Consider the following 19,413-nt stretch of genomic DNA (forward strand, 5'->3'; position numbering starts at 1 on the left):
AAAAGGCCTGCACTTTCCACATGGTTCAATGGTGTAAAGACAAAAGTAAATTTTCCTACAGCATCAGAAGCATCTTTTTCTTTTAAAAGAGTTTTAATTAGGGTGAACTTGACCCGAATCAGGTATTAAAGCACTTTACATAGCACCAGTTGCATTACATGAGGACACATTCATATTTGCTAGGCACGAGGAGATTACGTGATTTGCCCAGAATCACAGGATGTTAAGCGTCATTGCCGAGACTCACACCCAGTTCCCCAGATTTGAGGTCGACCGCCCTAGCAGTCAGGCCAACTCCTCACCTCTCCCTACAAACATGACTCAATGGAGGACAGGCTAACACACACCATGTGAACTAGGAGGAGATCCATGTTGCAAAAGCAGCAAGGTCATTCAGTTTCTGTGTGCATCAATGGCCTAGCACGGCTCATCTTATGGCATCCTGGCCCCGTCAAGAATGGTACTTACTTCCATCTTGTTGGCATGGATTAAGCTGCGGAGTCTTGAAAAGATGGAGTAAGATACGACAGGTAAGACGTGCTCCTGGCTCAGAGTCCTGTTCACTGCATGCTGTAAAAATAAATGTTTGTTTTAAGACAAAACTTGTGAGGGACTACCATGCTTAGAAACTGCTTGAGTGGTGAGAGCCTAGAGGAGACAGGAAAAACAGAAACAGTAGGGAAATAGTATGTAAAAATGCCAAAGCATGTAAACAGGAAAAACACTAAGATAACTATGGGGGCTATCTTGTGAATCACCAATATCTGTGAAACCTATGGTTGTGATACCAGAAGGACCCCGAGTGGTCTAGGGGTACAGAGGCAACAAGGCTAGAGAGCAGCATGCAAATCAGTTTGGAAGAGTCCAGATTTGGGGAAACAGAGGTGCAATGCTAGGTGGTACCAAGGAGCTCACACTAAAGGAACAGCAGCAAAAGTAACACACAAAAACACAAAACCATTAATCAAACCAGAGGAGGTAATGATGAATGCACAACATAGAAAGACCACACTAGGTCCTCTGGAAGCTCTAGAATGAAGGTCAACCAGAGCTGGAGAGCAATGATGTAAACACCAGAGAGACAGGACTGAAGCATCAGGCTGGGAAATGCTGGGAAAACCTAGGAGGCAGGGCTGAAAGAACCAGGACAGGGGCGGCTCCTCCGCATTGGCGGAGGTGTGTAGCCCCACTGGCTCAGAGCTAGCAACTGAAAAATACAACAATGTTCTATCATTGTGTTATTTTTCAGCAGCTGGCTCACCCAGCGTGTGTAGGAAAGGGCGGGGCGGGGCTGGGCCATGGGAGGGGAGAGTAGGAGTGGAGTGCACTCTCTAAGTGCGCATGTGTGTTTGGCCGGCCCAGGCTGGCCAGACACACATGCACACTTAGGTTTCTGAACAGTCGGGTTAGAGAAACAGCCCAGACTCGCTGTGCCTGAGCTAGCGTGTTTTTAGCCCGCTCAGGCCAATCTCTGCACTGCTCTCATAGCATGAGAGAAGCACGGGGATTGGACAGGGAGTCTGTGAACCTGTCCCAGTTCCTGCAGGGACTAGGAAGAAGAATGTAATGAGGCTGTTTAAAAGGGTAACAGCCTCAATCTAAACTGTCAGTTCGGTAGCAGGCGGACCACCGGTGGCTTCTGTTGTGTTCCTTTCTTTAAAAAGCGCTTGGAGACCAGTGGTGATTTGCGCTATACAAAAATAAAGTAACATAACATAATACAATGTGAGAGGCGACCGGCAGCTTCAGGTAAATCTTTAGTTTTTTACATTTATTATTAAAATCCCCCTCCCTGTGTTCCCCCTTCTGCGTCTCCTCCACCCACCGCACCACTTTTTGTATGTGGTGGGCACCACGGGAGAGAACAGACCGGATAATGCTTAGGACCTATAGTGATATGTCTGGAGGAAGAGAGACAGCAATTCTGACCTGTGGAGAAATGTGTGAAGGACCAAGCAAGGCAATGTTGAACTGTGCAGACCTGTATGAGAGGATAGACTGGACAATGCTGACCTGTGGAGATATGTCTAAAGGAACAGGCAGGAACATTTTGGCAATCTTGATGTAGTGTGGCCGGGAGGACAGATGAAGCTTTGATTAAAGCTAGGGCGAAAGCTCACAGACAAAAGGAACTAAAGAGACAGATCTGGAGGGGCAAGATTGCTAGGAGTAATAGCTATGAGGATCTAGAGGCCGGGTTAGTGGTCATGCAAGGACATTATGGCACACTGACCTGCATTGAGAAGAGATGGAATGGCAGCACAGCGTATCAGGTCTTCCAGCAACAAGCACTGTCGTGCAATGAGGATAGCCACAAACGTTGCTAGGGAATCATGGAAGGACAGGTCACTCACCTGGAAGGAAATGAGGGGTTAGAAAAGAAATGTATAACACAGGTAGTCCCAGAGATGAGAATTAAGCTTCTCATACAGTGTGTAGGAAAGCGGGTAATCATTTGGGGTGGACAAGTGTCCACTTCAAAGCATAAGGCCTCCGCCAGCTAAATGTCATAAAAATCAAATTAAATAAACCTATGCTTTATAGCTGGTAATGTGACACAAAGTAGTCAGCAAAGTACACATGAAAAGTTTTTAAACAGTGCATACACAGTAGAAAGTTACACAACCTGGGCTCGATTTGAGGTGACTGTGAGGGTGCGCTGGACAGACACATCAAGTGGATTGGTCCAGATGCAAGTCTGCAAGCCAAAAAGTTCATAACATTCCAAAGTTCTAGTTAAAAAAAGGCCACAAATTTTCCTTAGGAAAAAAAAGTGGTCTCCTGCGAGACAAATCGGAAATTTAGCCATCGCAGGGAAACTGCTGGTCGGACACATGCCGCAGATTGGCTCCATAAAGTTTTAGAGCTTTTGAGTTTTTTGCTTGACAAAACAAAGAAACTGTCAATGTGTTTGGAGATGCTTGAGCCTTTCATTGGGACGAATCTTAAAAGCACCCCGATGCCGTAGAACTACCGTTGGATACTTTTTGAAGTAAGTCTCCCTTTGGCTCTGGAGAAAAAGATTTCAAACTTTTCTAAACTGGAGCCCAATCAACCACAGGAGTACACTTCTAAGCCCCAGGACCTCCGAGTAGGCACCCAGTGACTCTCAGGGTGCCAGATGCCAAAGCCATCAGCAAAGTCCAGTCCAAGGTCAAGTTGCACAGGCCAGATGGTAATTATAGAGAGAAGGCTTCCTGCAGCTTTGTGTGTCCCTTTAGACACAAAGGTCAGGTACCTGACCCTTGGAATCCACTTCTTTGAGGTACAAGGCGAAGCTGATTCATCCTTCAGAGCTTCTCACAGATCACAGACAGACCGGTCCAGCCCTCTCCCGTTCTTGTGCACCTTCTGAAAGTGCAGGGTTGAAGGCAGGGTGGGGGTTCGGCTTTGAGGTTTGGCCAGGGTAATAAGCAGCCCCTCCTCTGTGGTCACTCAAAATCGATTCTAGGCGTAGCCTTCTTCGTACTGGGTTTGGTACCAGCCTGACTATGGAGACAAAAGCTGGGGTTTTCCAAGTCTCATCTAACATTTGCTTGTGATAATGCAAGCACCTCAGAGGCACAACTACTGTTTTTCCTGCTAGAAAAATAAAATATCGTCCCGCTCCAAGGGCACTGTCTGCTCTTGGGGCAGTTTTCACACCTAATCCTGGCAAAAGAAAGGCTGGGCAGATGCCGGAGAGCTAATGTCAATTAGGTTCCAGCAGCTTTAGGAAGGGCAAAGTTAACTTTCTAAAAGTTACATTTCCCATCTATTTAATAAACATCCAACACTATCATTATATTATATATTGAATGGAGTCTGTAGGCAGTACAAAAGGTCAAAAGTTATAGAGTAGATTCAAGTGGATATTCTATCCGTTGTCTTATCCTATGTGGCAACTGTTCTGACCAGTGACAATGTTGTTTTGGGCCTAGTCATTGGGGAAACATGGCATTTCTGAAGTGATACATATTCCCCTCTTGCACCCTACTTTGCGGACAAAAGGATGCGTTTAGGGCTTAAAATCTGTTTTTTCTACCTGTCAAAAGGGTGCTTTTGACAGATCTGTGCAGCAGGTTGCAAGGTGATTTTGTAAGACTACTGTAGGAAGCTGGCTTTTTATGTTGTGTACCAATGTAGGGGTACACCATGCTAAAGGTCCAGACGGCCTTTATTGGTTTACAAGGGGGTTAAGTGCTCTATTTGTGGTAGCGTGGTGGAGCAGCTTAGGCTTAACAGATGGGAGTGTTGAGCATTTGTTGAACACAAAGTCAATAAATAAGACACTGAAAAAGAAATCCAAATCCAATTGAGAAAAATACGAATTTTTATATATTTTAAGACATCAAGATCAGTGGAATCCGGTAAGTACTTTCAGAGAAACGATTTTTACAGTAAAACACTAAAATGCTCCAAATAAGAGTTTTGGAGGCATGAGCCCCGAGCGCTGCAATGTTACGTATGGGAGAAACACACACTGCATACATATACTTGCGAGCATTTGAGGGTGCCTTTTGGGACTTAAAGTACTTCGGGTCCAAGAAACCACCAGCAGTTCGGTTTTACCTGCCCTGAGTGTGCACAGGTCCTGGTCACATCAGTAGCCTCAAGCACTACTTGTTACTATCAATGGCAAGGTACTTGTAAAAGAAAGGCTGCAAGTGGGGACTTGGCGACGAGTCTGGCAGAACCCAAAGGGTGGGCTCGCCCCTTGAGGGTCTCTGGGGAGAGGGGACACTGTTGGTTTACGTGAACTCTGGCAGTGGCGCTCGGGTGCAGAGGAATTTTGTCCAGCGGGTCGCTTGTGTTGGAGGCTCTCACTTTACTTGGATGTGCTGGAGATGGAACGAGAACAGAAAAGCAGGGTTACTCTTGGTGCAGCCTCGTTGATCCTGAAGTCCCTTGTCGGGTGGCCGGCTTTGGCGTCAGTGGTATCCAGGCTGGACACTCAACAAGCCTTAGATGCAGCAAATGTTCTGGTACCCAGGGTATTGGTGATGTGAGGCTCCTGGAGGGTCTTTCATCTCAAAACTCGCTGGAGAGACTGGACTGACCTCCTTGAGCCACAGTGACCTCCCGGTGGTCAATAAAACAGAGTTCCAGACAAGTGCAGTCAGTCCCTACAGATGCAGAGGAGTGGCTCCTACACTCCCTGGGAGATGCTGCTTGTAGGAAGCTGGCTCTGTAAATACTATCTCAAAGTGAGGTATAGTGTGCACAAAGTCCAGTGGAACCCCAAAGGTAGGTGGAGGCAAAGTTAGATAGAACCTTACTTTCTATTCGTGGTAGTGTGGCCGAGTAGTAAGGCTTTATCAGAGGACAGTGTTAAGCATTTGTTGTACCCTCTCCATCAGCAAATGATTTCACACATTCAAACACTGAACTTCAGACCAATTGGTTTTGTATAAAAATATTTATTTTTTTTAGTTATTTTATCTTCTAGAACCAAGCAAGCCTGGCACAAGTCAGTGAATACATACTTTGCAGTAAATATAGAGTTTGAAATGCAATTGTAAATGTACATTTGAAATGGTAACAGGTTGAATTACTGGTAATGCAAAACTGTGAAATGCTGTACATATACTTTGTATCGACTTTGCAATGAAAATTACAGGTAAGTTACTTTTATTTTACTTTTGATATTACTTTATAGATTACTTTTTCTACTCAGTGTGAAATGCCTAGATATCACACTGGGACATTTCCTAGAGAGAGGGTAAGTAAAATTGGTTTTGCACAATTGTTATTTTTCTGGTTTCCATACAAATCAACTCGGCACTTAAAACATTTTTCAGAGAAAAACAGCCAATGGATTCCTAAGGAGAGAAATTAAGTTAACGGTTACCAGGTAAGTAATCAGTCTTTGGAGTTGAGCTTCTGGGGTTAGAACAAGGGTTCTCCCAGGGTCAAGGATGCACTCTCGTTACACCCTCAGTGGCACTAGGTCGGCCGAGTGCAGAGGGCCCAATGTTATCCAATGGGGGATAGGGGCCTCTGGTTGGTGGCAGCTGGCAACCAGGCCACTGGGTTGTAGGAGCAAAGCTCCTGAACTTTAGCTCACGGCAAATGGGGAAACAAATTAGCACCAATGGTGAACCCTCAGCAGCACTAGGGCGGCCAGGTGCAAGGTGCTGTTTCGACGTCGGGTGCCCTGTTGGTTACAAATGAGAACCTCCGGCACTGCAGGCTCGGGGATAAAGGTCTTATGGGTGAGAACACTACTTCGAGAGGTAAGTTGGGAAGTTAGGGGTTGGTTAGGCACCGTTGGTTTGGGCACACAAGGCGTTAGTGAGTCAGGTGCAGGGGTGCCTTTTAGGGTCGGATCTTCTTACCAGATCCTTGTTGGGGTGGGGCTTCTGGATTTAGGCTGCAGGTATCAGCTGGAGAATTGAGGCAGGTCAGGGGTCCCCGGATCTCAGGTCAGGATCGCCGGGGTGGCCTCCTCCTGGTGTCTGCCCACTCGAGCTCGGGCCATGGGTGGCGGGTGCAGAGTGGGGGGGTTTGCGGTGTCCAGCCAGAGGTTGCAGGTGAACAAATCCGGTGTTCACAGGAGTCAAAGTCTTTGTGCTTAAAGGCAGGCAAGTCCTCCGTGGTTTTTGAGGTTGCTGGCTGCAGGACACACCGGGATTTTGCAGGAGCAGGTTCGAGGTGGAGACAGGCTGGTAGGGCTGGGGCCAAGTCAGTGGGCGTCTTCCTCTTGTTCGCTTCGGCACAGCTGTTCGGTCCTTCTTTTCTTGTTGCAGGTTCTTGTCTGAGAAAGCAAGGTTCAGGGGTGACCCTAAATCCTAGATTTAGGGGCGTTACAGGTAGGTAGGTGCTGCCCAGTCCCATTGCACATAGGAAGACCCCCAATGGGCCCACTCTTCTGCCTGTTACTGCCCGTCCGGTAACATCCATTTCTAAGGCTATTGTATAATTTGTCTTCTCCTAAAACTAAGCACCCTTCCAGGAGCTCCAGTAGCAGAGGGCCCAGCTTCTCTAGTGTGGTGGCCTGCAACCCTGGACAATCATAGATCGATCACAGGTTTAGCCTTTTCCCTTCCCATGTCCTACTTACCGCTACAAATCTACTCAATGTATCTGTCCGTACCCTCCCCTGAATAAATGGAACGGTTTTCCTGATGAGCACCCCCACTGCCCTGGATCTTGTAGTGTACCCTGCATGCTCCAATAAGGTATAAATTCAGTCAGAGCTTTACATTGGTTGCTTTTTAAGTTTGTTTCCTGAAACAGAACAGTGCCCGGCAAGTATTGCTTGATGTACTGTAAGAGCATTTAATGTTTTAACTTGCCATTAAGTCTATTCACATTTCAGGACCACACTCTCAAATGAGTCATCAATGTCATGTAGTTTGAAAGTAGTAAAGTCTCTGAGCCAATCGTTTACTGAATGTGGCATGCTCATGCCTCTTTACGCTGCCTTGTGTTCTTGTTCGGTATCTGCCATCTCCCTTTCATTCTCCCTGAGCTTTAAACTTCACCAATAAGGTATCTGTATAAACTAACAACTGAGCCCCAACCCCCTCACCTCCCCCCACCCTATTACCCTGCCACTAAGGTTGTGTCATCCCCAACTTCCCAACCCGCAGAGCACCTGTCATCCTAGAACATATATCAAACAACTATAACCAGGGGTATCTCGGCTGCTCACATGTAGGTTTACCACGGAGGAGTAACGGGCACCGAAAACTGCACCCTCGGGACAAAATCCTTCACACAAGCATTTTTTTTTATATCCCTGTACTGAGCTAAATATCTTATCTCTTATGAGTCGCGTCCATTGCCATGACACTACATGTGCCAAGGTAGCCTCCTGATCCCACCAGCAGTGTCCTGAGTCGGGCCCATTTTTACCTTACTTCTGTTTGTTTACTGCCTCTTACTCCCTTTCTTTTCCACTCGCTCTGGGAGCCAACTTTTCAATCTCTTCTCATACACATGGCTCCTGACTCGTCGTGCGCTTTTCTTGGTCCTATTCTCCATGTCCATAAGTCCCACCTTTGCCTCTTACTCGAGCTGCAGGTCGCCAACTCTCCAACCATTCCCATGCCTCCTCCAGAGTTGCTAAAGTACCATGTCTTGCCTACTCCTATTACACGTAGATTAGCTGGGAACAGCATCATATATTTGAGGTCACGGTCTCTCAGTTCCCGTTTCACAGCTCCTTCTTTGCCTTTACACATGTAGGGTAAAGTCCAGGAAAAAGGGAATATACACATTTTCAAATCGGATGTTTCCCATGGATCTGGCGGCTTGAAGTATTGCATTGCGGTTTTCTTATATTTGTCGCTGGGGCGGGGGGACGTGGAGGGGGCCATGTCTGGGCAGCGGTATCGGTGCACGGTGCACCCTTTTGATAGAAAATAAATTGGAAATTTTCAATGGCTTCAAAACTTTCATGATGAGGTTTTCTAAGAAGAGAGCCACACTCCATCTCTCCGCCCCCTCCGGGACCCCCACCAACCTGATATTGTTTTTCCTCACTCTTCCTTCTTGGTCTTCCAATTTCGCAGCCATTTCCGTAGCCTACTGTGTGGGCGTCTGCACTTGAGCTTCTATGCGCTCGGTGGTTGATTGGAGCAGTGTTACATTTGTCTCTGCAGTCGTTTCTTTCTAGGAGAGTTTATGTAGGTCAAATCTGATTAGGTACTTTTCGATCAGCATGAGTCAATTTTAGGCTCTAGTGCTCCTTTTAGGTCTTGGATAGCCTCCATAATTGCTCCCAATGTATGCTTCGCAGTTTCTTCTGTTTGTGACACTGCCAGATTTTTAGGTACTGCATAGTTGTCCATTTTGTTGGACTGGAGGGCGCCCACGCTACTGGGCTTTCCCATTATGTTCCCGGTTGATCCTTAGGGTATCTCACACCCTTGGTGCCTCACCATTCGGTCTGATATGTCCACCCTGAAAATTCTGAGCATTAAATGTCTTTGACTTGTTTCTCCAGTGTCGGCCATGGGGGAGGGGGGCTCTGGGGGGTTGTGGATCTTACAAATTGCCACTGCTGAGTCGAGGCCTAAGCGTAGTTATCCTCCTGCACTTCCTGAGTGCCTTTGCTGGTCATACGCAGCGTTGATTTTGGCTCGCTCAATAAGTAGCTACACCTTTTCTGCTATCTGCCTGTTAGACCCTCCATGCCTCCTGGGACTGCTCAACCCCTTCTCTGCGTCTTCTCTGCGTCTTAGTCTTCAACTGATCCATCCCTTGATCGAATGCTTGCTGTAGTCTGACACTCTTCTAGTTGCTGCTACGCCCTTCTCTCTTTTAAGGCGTATCTCAGTGTTCACTTAGACCCTGTTGCGGTCCTCATCTGACCTCGCCCTTAGCCCATGGCCGCTTGAGTATCTTTCCATGGTTATGCATGGCATATACTGCCCTCCGAAGGGCTCTCTCTACCCTTTACATGCTGTTCTGTCAAGGGGACTGGGGAGTCACCTCCGTATGGCCTCTCCCTCCACCCAGCGGCTAATGCACTGCTCCCCTTTACCGCTGCCCAGGTCACTGTGTTTTTTTTTCTTTCTTTTTTTTCAGAGTTTTATATAGCGCGAACTAGACCCGAACCAAATCAGGTATCAGAGCCCTTTACATATTTATCCAGTTACGTTACATTTTTTACGTTTCCAGTTACTTTCATTTTAGGCACGGGGAGATTAAGTGATTTGCCCAGAATCACAGGAGGTTTTGGCGTCGTTACCGAGACTCTAACCCAGATCCCCAGGTCCGAGGTCGAGCGCCCTAGCCGTTAGGCCAACTCCTCTCCCGTTGTCCCTAGTTTAATTCCAAATCAATACCCTGAGGAAACTTAAACCCTTTCTGCCAGCCAAAGACTTCCAAACTGCAGTACAAGCACTAGTAATCCCACGAATTGAATACGGCAGCATCGCCCTCTGCGGTCTCCCGCTAACGACCACTGCACCCTTAAGAGCTTCCCTAAACGCTGCAGCGAGACTCATCACTGGGTCAAAAAAACACTCGCATATCTCCCCTGACTTGAAATCCTTGAACTGGCTGCCTTTTGAAGCCAGAATACATCTGAAAATAGCCTGCATGACATACAAGGCTGTACACCTGAGCTCTCCCGGATACCTCACTCAGAAGCTGTCAATCTCTGGCGGCTCTAGAAACACTAGAGGCCCAATCAATCTTCTGCTAAAACCTCCGGAAGGAAAAAACTTATAAACGCTCTTTCTCAGGAATGGCACCCAGGATTTGGAACTCACGCCCTCCTGAAACCAGGCGCATCTCCTCCTTCACACTCTTTAAGAAAGAAGTAAAAGCTATTCTCATGGCCAAATACATCTGACCTATTAATGTGGATCTGTAAAGACTCTGCACTGATCTGTATTATTCCGCTCGATCCCTACGATTAGGTATTTTACCTGTATTTTTGTCTTACCTGACTATCTATGCACTCATGTATTTGTAATATTTGCATTATTGTTGTACCTGTACTATTTTACTCCCTAATGACCTGCTTTTCACTCTCTTGTTGGTATTCACTGCATTGTAAAGCGCTCTGATATCTGCAAAGATCTTGTTCGCGCTATATAAAACTTTCAAAAATAAATAAAATAAAATAAATTCCAACAGCATTTTGTGTGGTTCTGGTTTGGCACCTCCTTTTTCCTGGGATCGCGGTCCCCGCACCAGGTGAGGCATCCACTGTGCAGAGCACGGCCCGGCCCAGCTACACCGAGGGACCAAGGAGTGACTTCTCCGCAAGTAATCTTTTCAGCCCTCGGGCGAGTTCTTCACACACCGCTCCCTTGTTATCCTGTGGGGCTCGGCCTCTCCTTACCTCCTGCTTCCTGGGTCGTGGCCTCCGCACCAGATGTGGCATGTATGGGCATCCGTTGCCTGAAAGGCGGCGGGCCCAGGTATGTTGTGCCAGGGGGTCCCAGGAGCGATACCTCGGTACAGCTTCCCTCCAGCTCTGCCGTAACTGCGTCACTCACCGCACTCCGGCTCCTCATTGTTTGGTGGGACTGGAGTTCCCAGTTCTCTCCCCCTACGACCGAGTGGTCTCTCACCCATTGTTCTCTGGGCTTTTTACTTCACGGATCGGCTCTCCACACTCGATCATAGACTCAACACTTTCGAACTTAGCACCATATCTTTGGTGGCCAGATATTGAACAGATAACTGGCTTTTCATCCTTTGTTCAGCGGAGCTCGGCTAAGACGCCGCCATTTTCTCTTGCGGCAAAGCCACAACCCCAGCACCATATGCTCTTAAAGGCATTACTGTACTTACAATGTCTAAGAATTGGTCTAGACACTGTCGGGGTACAGTGCTCATGCACCTGACCTATGCCAGGGTAGTGGGTTGTAGGCATGTCTTCCAGTCAAGGTGAGGGGGGTCCCAGGTGTACCCTCTTCAGCTCCAAGGCCCTAGGTGCCCAGGGTACAATTTACTAGAGACTTACGAGGGGCAGAAGTACCAATGGTGGATTTGTTTTAGAGGATAAAGAACTGGCACTGTGGACCTGGTTGGGAGGGACCATGTGACCTACAATTGAAACCACATCAAAACCAGGCAAAAGTGGGAGTTAACCATGCTAAAAGAGGCACTTTCTCATACCTGTTGTTTTAGGGGGTGACATTTTCCCAAGGACACTGATAAATGTTTGATGACAAGTAGGGTGAAAAGACGAGGGAGAAGCTCCTGATCGTCTAAAGGCACAGAAAGAAAGGAATTGATGTCGGCGAGCATGGGTGACTCTTATATGCAGCTCCTCTCATCATTTAAAGGGCAGAACAAAGTTGGTGCAGAACCAACCAATGCCACTTACCCACGCACAGGACTATTGCTTCAAAGGTTTCAGAATATGGTCTGACACCTGAAGAATATTCACAAGGTGAAGAATCTGTAGTTAGAAGCAGCCATCAACCCACAAGGATAGCGCTTACATGGAGCTCAGTCACTTCCAGGGTAGTATGGAGTCAGCATGGAGTCACACAACACCTAGTGGTGCACCGGAACACTGCTATGGAAACATTTTCTGGGTATCCAGTCTGGCACCTGGAGTATATTCTAAGGTAAGGAATCTGCAATTAGAAGTATCAGCTAGCAGAAAGCATGTTGAGCGGTGGAAGCTGCTGGTTTCTGAGCATGCTGCATTTTTTTTGTCTCATTATTAAGACTATCAGACTACCTTATTTCCTTCAAACTATTCCAAAGGCAGCACTGGTGCTATTATTATGGCACATACACAAGAAATGCACTAAAGAACAAGTTACTTACCTTTGGTAACTAAATATCTTTTTTTATTATTTTTTTTTTTTTTTATTATTTATCATTAGTTAGTGACAGATTCCTTACCTTAGAATTACCCCCAGGTGTCAGACTGGATCCAAAAAGTTTTTGTCAGCAGTATCCCTGCGCGTCGGAAGGTGAAGTTGTGCGGCTCCGCATCAGTCGTTGGCATCATGGTCACCGAGATGACTTCGCGGCAGCTACTTAGATGCCGTCCTCGCGTGTGGACGTCAGTTCTGTACACGACTTTCCGCGCCAGGAACGCAGAGCCATGTAAGATACTGACCACTGGTGCATTAAAACTAGGGCCCTGAAAGGGATGACCTTAACCCTAGAAATCAGTTTGCAGAACGGGGAGAATGGGTGGGGCGGTAAGGAATCTATCACTAACTAATGTTTCTTACAAGATATATCTTTACTGAAGATAAGTAACTTGTCTATCTGAAAGAAACACGTAGTGATATATTCCTTACCTTAGAATAGATACCCCAGCAATACCAACCCCGGTGGTGGGTCTGCGAACCAAGGTCACACCAGGAAGTCCCGGAAAACAGAACGGCCAAAGAAACCGTGTCTCCAGACTTGGCTGTCCAGGCAATAGTGCTTAGTAAAAGTGTGCAACAAGGCCCACGTAGCTGCCTGACAGATGTCTTGTAAGGGGACACCACGTCCCAATCCTGTTGTGGCAGCCGTATCCCCGGTAGGATGGGTGCGCAGCCCCACAGGAAGCTCCTTCTTTACTAGAGAATAACAGGCTTTAATACACAAGACAACCCTTCTGGAGATAGTCTGCATGTGTACGGCCCGACCTTTCTTGGCGCCAAAGTAGCCAACAAACAGCTGGTCATCCACGAGGGAACTGTTGTGTGCGATTCAGGTAAAATGAGAGTGCATGTTTTGGGTCCAGACAGTGGAGCCTCTCTTCCTCTCTAGAAGGATGCGGAGGCGGAAAGAAGGTGGGCAAAGTGATGGTCTGCCTGATGTGAAAGGCAGTGACAACCTTTCTGGCAGAAAGGATGGCCGTGCCCTGAGCATATCTTTGTCCAGATGGACAGACAGTAAACAAGGTTTTCAAGAAAGAGCCTGGAGCTCACTCACTCTCCTAGCAGAGGTGATGGCAACCAGGAAAGCAGTCTTCAGAGTTAGGAGACAAAGAGGACAGTTTTGAAGAGGCTCAAAGGGAGTGCACATTAAATATGTAAGAACCATGTTCAAGTCCCACTGTGTCATAACAAAGGGAATAGGAGGGAAAAGAGGAATAATGCCTTTAAGGAATCTATTAACAGAGGACTTGAAAAGAGAGGGCTGATTAGGGAGCCTGAGAAGGGCCGAAATAGCAGAAAGGGAGCCCTTGATAGTGCCAAGAGCAGAGCCCTGCTGGGGCAAAGATAGGAGGAACAGTAGGACTTCTGAAAGAGGGGCAGAGAGGGGATCCACAGTCTTTGCTGTGCACCATGCCACAAATTTGTTCCACCAGCAGGCATATACCAACTTAGTGGAGGGATGCCTGGCTTCCAGAATAACATCAGAGACTTCAGGAGGCAAGTCGAAAGGAATCAACTGCCGCCGCTCAATCTCCACGCAAAGAGATGGAGACTGAACAGGTTCGGGTGGAGTACCGTTCCCTGCTGCTGCGACAGAAGATCCTCCCGAAGAGGCAGTCGGATCGGGGGATCGATGGTCAAACTGAGTAGCTCGGGATACCAAACCCTTCGAGCCCAGTCGGGAGCCACAAGAACGACTTGGGCCCGGTCCCGCCTGATCTTCTTTAGCACTGGGCAGAAGTGGTATAGGCCGCAACTCCACTCCTGACGAAAAGCGTCGCCTAGCGAGTGCCGCCTTGGAAATTTCAAAGCGCAGAACCGCTGACATTGCGAGTCCTCTTTGGTGGCGAATACATCTAACCAAGGCTCTCCCCACTGTTAAAAGAGACATTGTGCCACATCAGAGTGAAGACGCCATCCGTGATGCATAAAGCACCTGCGGCTGAATTAGTCGGCCCTGGCGTTCGGTGAACCTGCCAGGTGTTGAACCACCAGGGAAATGCCCTGATGTTCCAGCCATGTCCAGAGGCAGATGAAGGAATGCCTTCAGTGCAAGTAGGATTGCCTGAAGCTCCAGAAGGTTGATATGGAGCTTGAAATCCGCCGGAGACTCCACCTCTCCCATGTGGCCCACCCATCCCAGGAGGGATACATCCATCACCACTGAGTGCTACAGTTCGGGAAGGGAGAGGGATCTGCCATTGACCCAATGCTGGTTCGTGAGCCACCACTGCAGCTGTTGGACAGTGCCCTCCGAGATATGGACGTAATCGGAAAAGTTCCCCTGATGCTGCGCCCACTGGAACTTCAGGTCCCACTGCAGAGCCCGCATATGCCATCAGGCATGAGTGACCAGCAGGATGCAGGAGGCCATGTGGCCCAGCAGCCTCAGGGTCATCCTGACTGTAGGAGAGTAGGGTCTGCTTCCTACGGTCACCCCACTTTTTTTGCTGTGATTTTCAGTTTTTTTTACTTTAGTGCGGCTGTGGGCCTGCTAATCAGACCCACAGCCCAGCTGTTCTCTCTCTAAATTGATTTATTTATTTATTTATTTAAAGTTTTATATAGCGCGGACAAGATCTTTGCAGATATCAGAGCGCTTTACAGAACCAGGAGGTAGGGTAGACAAACTCTTGAAAACAATATAATATTCGGTAGTGAGTGAGTTGCAAGGTAGGGTAGCAATCGCATAAGAGTATACACAATAATAACTATCAGAAAACCAATAATAAACAGGCCGTGCAATGTCTTTGCTCCAGTAGCGGTCGAATAAGATTATAGCCCCCCAGAGGGTGAGTAAACACACTGTTGAGAACAGTATAGTAGTCAGTAGTAAGTGGATAGCAAGTTAGTAGAGCAATCAAATCATAGTGTAAACCCTAATAAACAGTCTGGAAACCAGTAATATAGAATCCGTGCAATGACTTCAATCCAGTAGCAATCAAACAAGAGTATAACACAGATAAACACTCAGGTAGCCGATAATATAGTAGCCGTGTAATGTCATTGTTCCGGTAACAATAGGGTTCAGGTGAACTTAGCCATAAAGATGGCTTTTACCTCTTTCTTGAAGAGTACAGTGGAGGGGATAAGCCTAGTTTCTGGCGGGAGTGCATTCCAGATCCTAGGTGCCATTCCTGAGAAGGAGCGTTTGTATGTTTTTTCCTTCCGGAATCTACGAGGTTTCAGGAGGAGGTTTTTATGAGGTTATTAGGTTTACATGATACCATGTACTTTAAGTACATACCAGATTGTTTATCGGGTCACCTTTGTGAGCCCTGTATAGTGTACCATAGGTACCCAGGGCATAGGTGCATCCAAGGCCTACCAGAGGCTGAAGCATGTATTATGCCACCCCTGGCTGGCCATCTAAACTGACACCACAGGCTGATCACTCAGCTTGGGTAAGGTGGTGTAATCACCCCTTTATTAGATATAGTATACCTATATCTACCTTATATATAGACACATACATACCTATAAGTCACTCCTATGGCAGTCCTTGACAATCCTGAAGGCAGAGTGCTTGGTTTTATGTCAGAGGGTACTCTGGCATGAGCTGAGCCCCTCTGCAGCTTTCGGAACCATCTCCTTATAGCTGTTCTATGATATAGCCATACCATATACTCTTAAATGCATTATAATCCTCGCGGTTAATGCTAACTTTGGTTTGGCTGTGTCAAAACATGTCGTGTAAGGTGTCAAACACTTTGGAATACTACCCCCGCCGCCAGTCCTGGCGGCAGGGGGAGCATTCCACCCTTCTAGAGGGAGAAGACATGTAGTTACTGCTTCACCCGGTTAAAGTTAAACAGAGCCTCAGCATCACAAAATGAATGCTGCTGCCACAGACACAAGTCTGACCTCCTGCAGCTGAACGAAACTCCAGCAAGGGAGGCCTGGACAATAGGTTTCCTGTCGAGGGAGGTGCTAGCACCTCCCCATATAGCCTGAAGTGTATTGGGGCAGGGTGGGTTGAATGGAAAGATGCTTTTCCAGACACTGCCTAGGGCACACAAGGTGCTCCATGCATAGCCCGGTTCAAACCAGTTGCTGGGGCACTCCAGCCCCGCTCTGGCACGAAACTGGACAAAGGGAAAGGGGTGTAACCACCCCCTTCACAGGTCCACCCATAGGAGGGACCTAGCAGGTAATCCAGCCCCATAGATTAGTATAAAGATAGGAGTTGTGTCTAGAGACATTAGATTATCCTGGAACAAAACTCTGAAACTAAACTCTTGGACCTTCGACATTCTATACCAACTAGAAGACTGAAGACATCTCCCTTGTTGTCAAGGAGTGACCACCCTGTGCAAACAGGCACCACCAAGTAACTTGCCGGTTTGCTTTGTCGATGCTCCCGCCGGAACCCGAAGACTCAGCTACACAGGAACTGGACTTACAGACTTCTCTGACTCCAACCCACATCCACAGCAAAGCTGAGACCCGTGGCGAACACGAGAGACGTGGGACCGGACACCCTGGACATCCTGCATTTTGCTAACTGCAACGACTCCTGAGGTAACTCGCAGTTGTGCATTGGGGTACGAGAAGCCCCAGACATGAGCGCCCTTTGCACCAAAGCTCAGCCCTCCACACTCCACCCGTGCCGCATGGGGCCTGTCCTGCATTTCAGCTCGACGCGTCTTCCCGGTTGCTAGCCCGTTGGCTAGTTAGCCCTTCAAAGAATTTCTTTTGAATTTAAACTGCTGACCTGGTTGCTCCAGGCTTGCTCCAGCTTCCCTGCAAAGGAGAAGTGCCCCAGACCTTGCTGGTCTGACACGAAGCCAATCTTCACTTCCTGCGTGGGTTGCGTTTGCCAAGGCTTGTTGGGTCCAATCCGGATACCGACACCGCAGTCAACTAGATCCTTCGTGAGACAGCTCGAATCCAGCTCCTGGTCGTCGTCGACACCGCCTGGTCCTCGTGGCTGAAGAGACAAGCTTCACTTTCTTCATCTGAATCGACGTGACATCGCCTGGTTCATTCCTGGTCACTGACTAGTGACCCAGACTCTGTCCAACTCTGCTTTCAGGTTCTTCAGATCTTCGATTCACCCTTGGATCCACCCGGACACTTTTCCTCTGGTCAATGCAGCACTTCTTTGCAGATCTCCATAGAAAACATCGATGAAACCAGACACCAAAAAGGCACCTATGCACCCGGCTTCCCTGGGCGAGGTAACTAGAGTACTCCGGTGCTCCCGTGGGTCTTGACTCTCGAAGTGTCCTGGTCTAAAGGGGTTTTGTCGTAGTCCATCCGGAAGTGCCCTTAAACAGTAACTTTGTAACTTCTTCGTTCTCCATTATAAGTCAATGGTAACCCGCTGCTGTGTTTAGACACTGAACGCGTCTCCCGTGGGTCTCCTACTTCCTAACCTTTGGTTGTTTAGTAAAGCCCCAGCGATTCCCTAGGCCCATTCACTATTTCTGTAGTGGCTCTTATACCACTATTTTGGTATACGGTTTGTGAGGCCCCTAGAGCAAAACTGTATTTGTGCAACTTCTCGTATGCTAATTGAGTAACTTGTGATGTACTTTTACCTCCGACCTCATAAAGAGTGCAGAGGGTTTGTGTTAGAAATTAATACATATATATTTGATATATACCTTGTGTGGTGTCCTTTCATTTAGCATTCAACGTATTATAATTAGAAACAAACAGCTTCACATGCTCTCTGAAGTCTTAGCCTATGGACTGCTGGTCCATGCTACCACTAGGATAGCTGGTCTATAAGGTTGACTTTACAACCACCATCAATAAGGGTCGATTTAGACTGGTGCAAGGTGCCACTAAAACTAGTGACATCATATGCCAGGCTAACTTCTCACACTGACCAAAACCCAGGATAGAGGCCGAAAGATCAGAATCATAGCAGGAATATCCTGGACTCACCGTTCAGTAGGATAGGCCCAAAAGTGCGTCGTGTCCAGAACCACTCCGATGAAGAGGAGCTTCTGAGAGGGAATCAGGTGTGACTTCGGCGCATTGATGGAGAACCTCAGCAAATGCAGGAGGTCGGCTGTAGTCTGGAGGTGGGAGACTATTGTCTGGGACGAGCCTGCCTTCAATAGCCAGTCGTTGAGATAGGGGAAGACTGGAACCCCTGATCTGCACAGATGAACTGCACCAACCGCCATCACTATTGTGAACACCCGAGGGGCGCTGGTAAGGCCAAAGAGGAGCATGGTAAACTGAAAGTGCTCGTGGCCTACCGTAAACCGTAGTTAACGCGGGTGGGTCGGCAGGACGGGAATGTGGCAATTTGCGTCCTGCAAGTCCAACGCCACCATCCAGTCTCCAGGGTCGAGGGCAGACAAGACCTGAGCCAGAGTTAACACCTTGGACTTATCCTTCCGGAGGAAGTGATTGAAGGTCCTGAGATCCAAGATAGGACGCAGGACCTTGTCCTTCTAGGGCACCAGAAGCTAGTGGGAGTAACAACAACATCTTATTTCTGGCGCAGGTACGCGCTCGATGGCCCCTTGGCTAAGAGGGCCGCGACTTCCTGTTGAAGAAGTGCCAAGTGATCCCCCAACATGCGGTGGTACTGGGGTGACATGGCCAGAGGGGTAGTCTCGAAGGGGAGGGAGTAGCCCTTTCGGACTATTTGTAAAACCCACCTGTCTGAAGTGATGGTGCGCCAGTGGGGGAGGTGATGGCGAATCCTGCCGCCCACTGGTGTTTGATGGGCCTAAAAGACAGGACTAGGACGGTTTGGAGGCAGTGGTGGCTGGGGTGGAGGTGGACTGACCCGGCAACAGGCCCCCTGACCCGCCTCGGCGGGTTCCGCGGCCGCGCTGATATTGTTGCTGTGCAGACCAGTGACTCTGAAGCGAACGTGGTGTGGTGCCCCTTCCGTGGCCGCGAAAAACAGAAGGTGGATGAGGGCATGTGGCGGAAAGGCCCAAGGACTTGGCCGTAGCCCGTGAGTCCTTAAAGCGCTCCAATGCACTGTCTGCTTTGTTGCCAAAAAGGTGACCGCCATCAAAGGGCATGTCCATCAGAGTGTTCTGGACATCCCCAGAGAACCCAGTAGTCCTCAGCCAGGCGTGGCGACGGAGCACCACTGTCGTGGAAATCGCCCTACCCCGCGAGTTGGAAGTGTCAAGACGATAAGGAATCGTGA

At 48.2% G+C, this 19,413-nt stretch overlaps 1 protein-coding gene across 9 annotated transcripts in view; it reads right to left on the reverse strand.

Moving 5' to 3' along the window:
* The window catches only part of MED12 (mediator complex subunit 12), a 614,738-nt gene that overhangs the window by 303,900 nt on the left and 291,425 nt on the right, over positions 1-19,413 (reverse strand). For all 9 annotated transcript variants that reach the window (XM_078640219.1, XM_078640216.1, XM_078640215.1 and 6 more), the window contains 2 exons: positions 2,234-2,354; positions 469-570 (listed from right to left, as the gene is read on the reverse strand). In XM_078640219.1, the coding sequence (XP_078496345.1) occupies positions 469-570; positions 2,234-2,354 (223 nt within the window). The remainder of the gene's footprint in view (positions 1-468; positions 571-2,233; positions 2,355-19,413) is intronic.

The sequence above is a fragment of the Lissotriton helveticus genome, chromosome 4_2 (assembly GCF_964261635.1).
Source record: "Lissotriton helveticus chromosome 4_2, aLisHel1.1, whole genome shotgun sequence".
Lineage (NCBI taxonomy): Eukaryota > Metazoa > Chordata > Amphibia > Caudata > Salamandridae > Lissotriton > Lissotriton helveticus.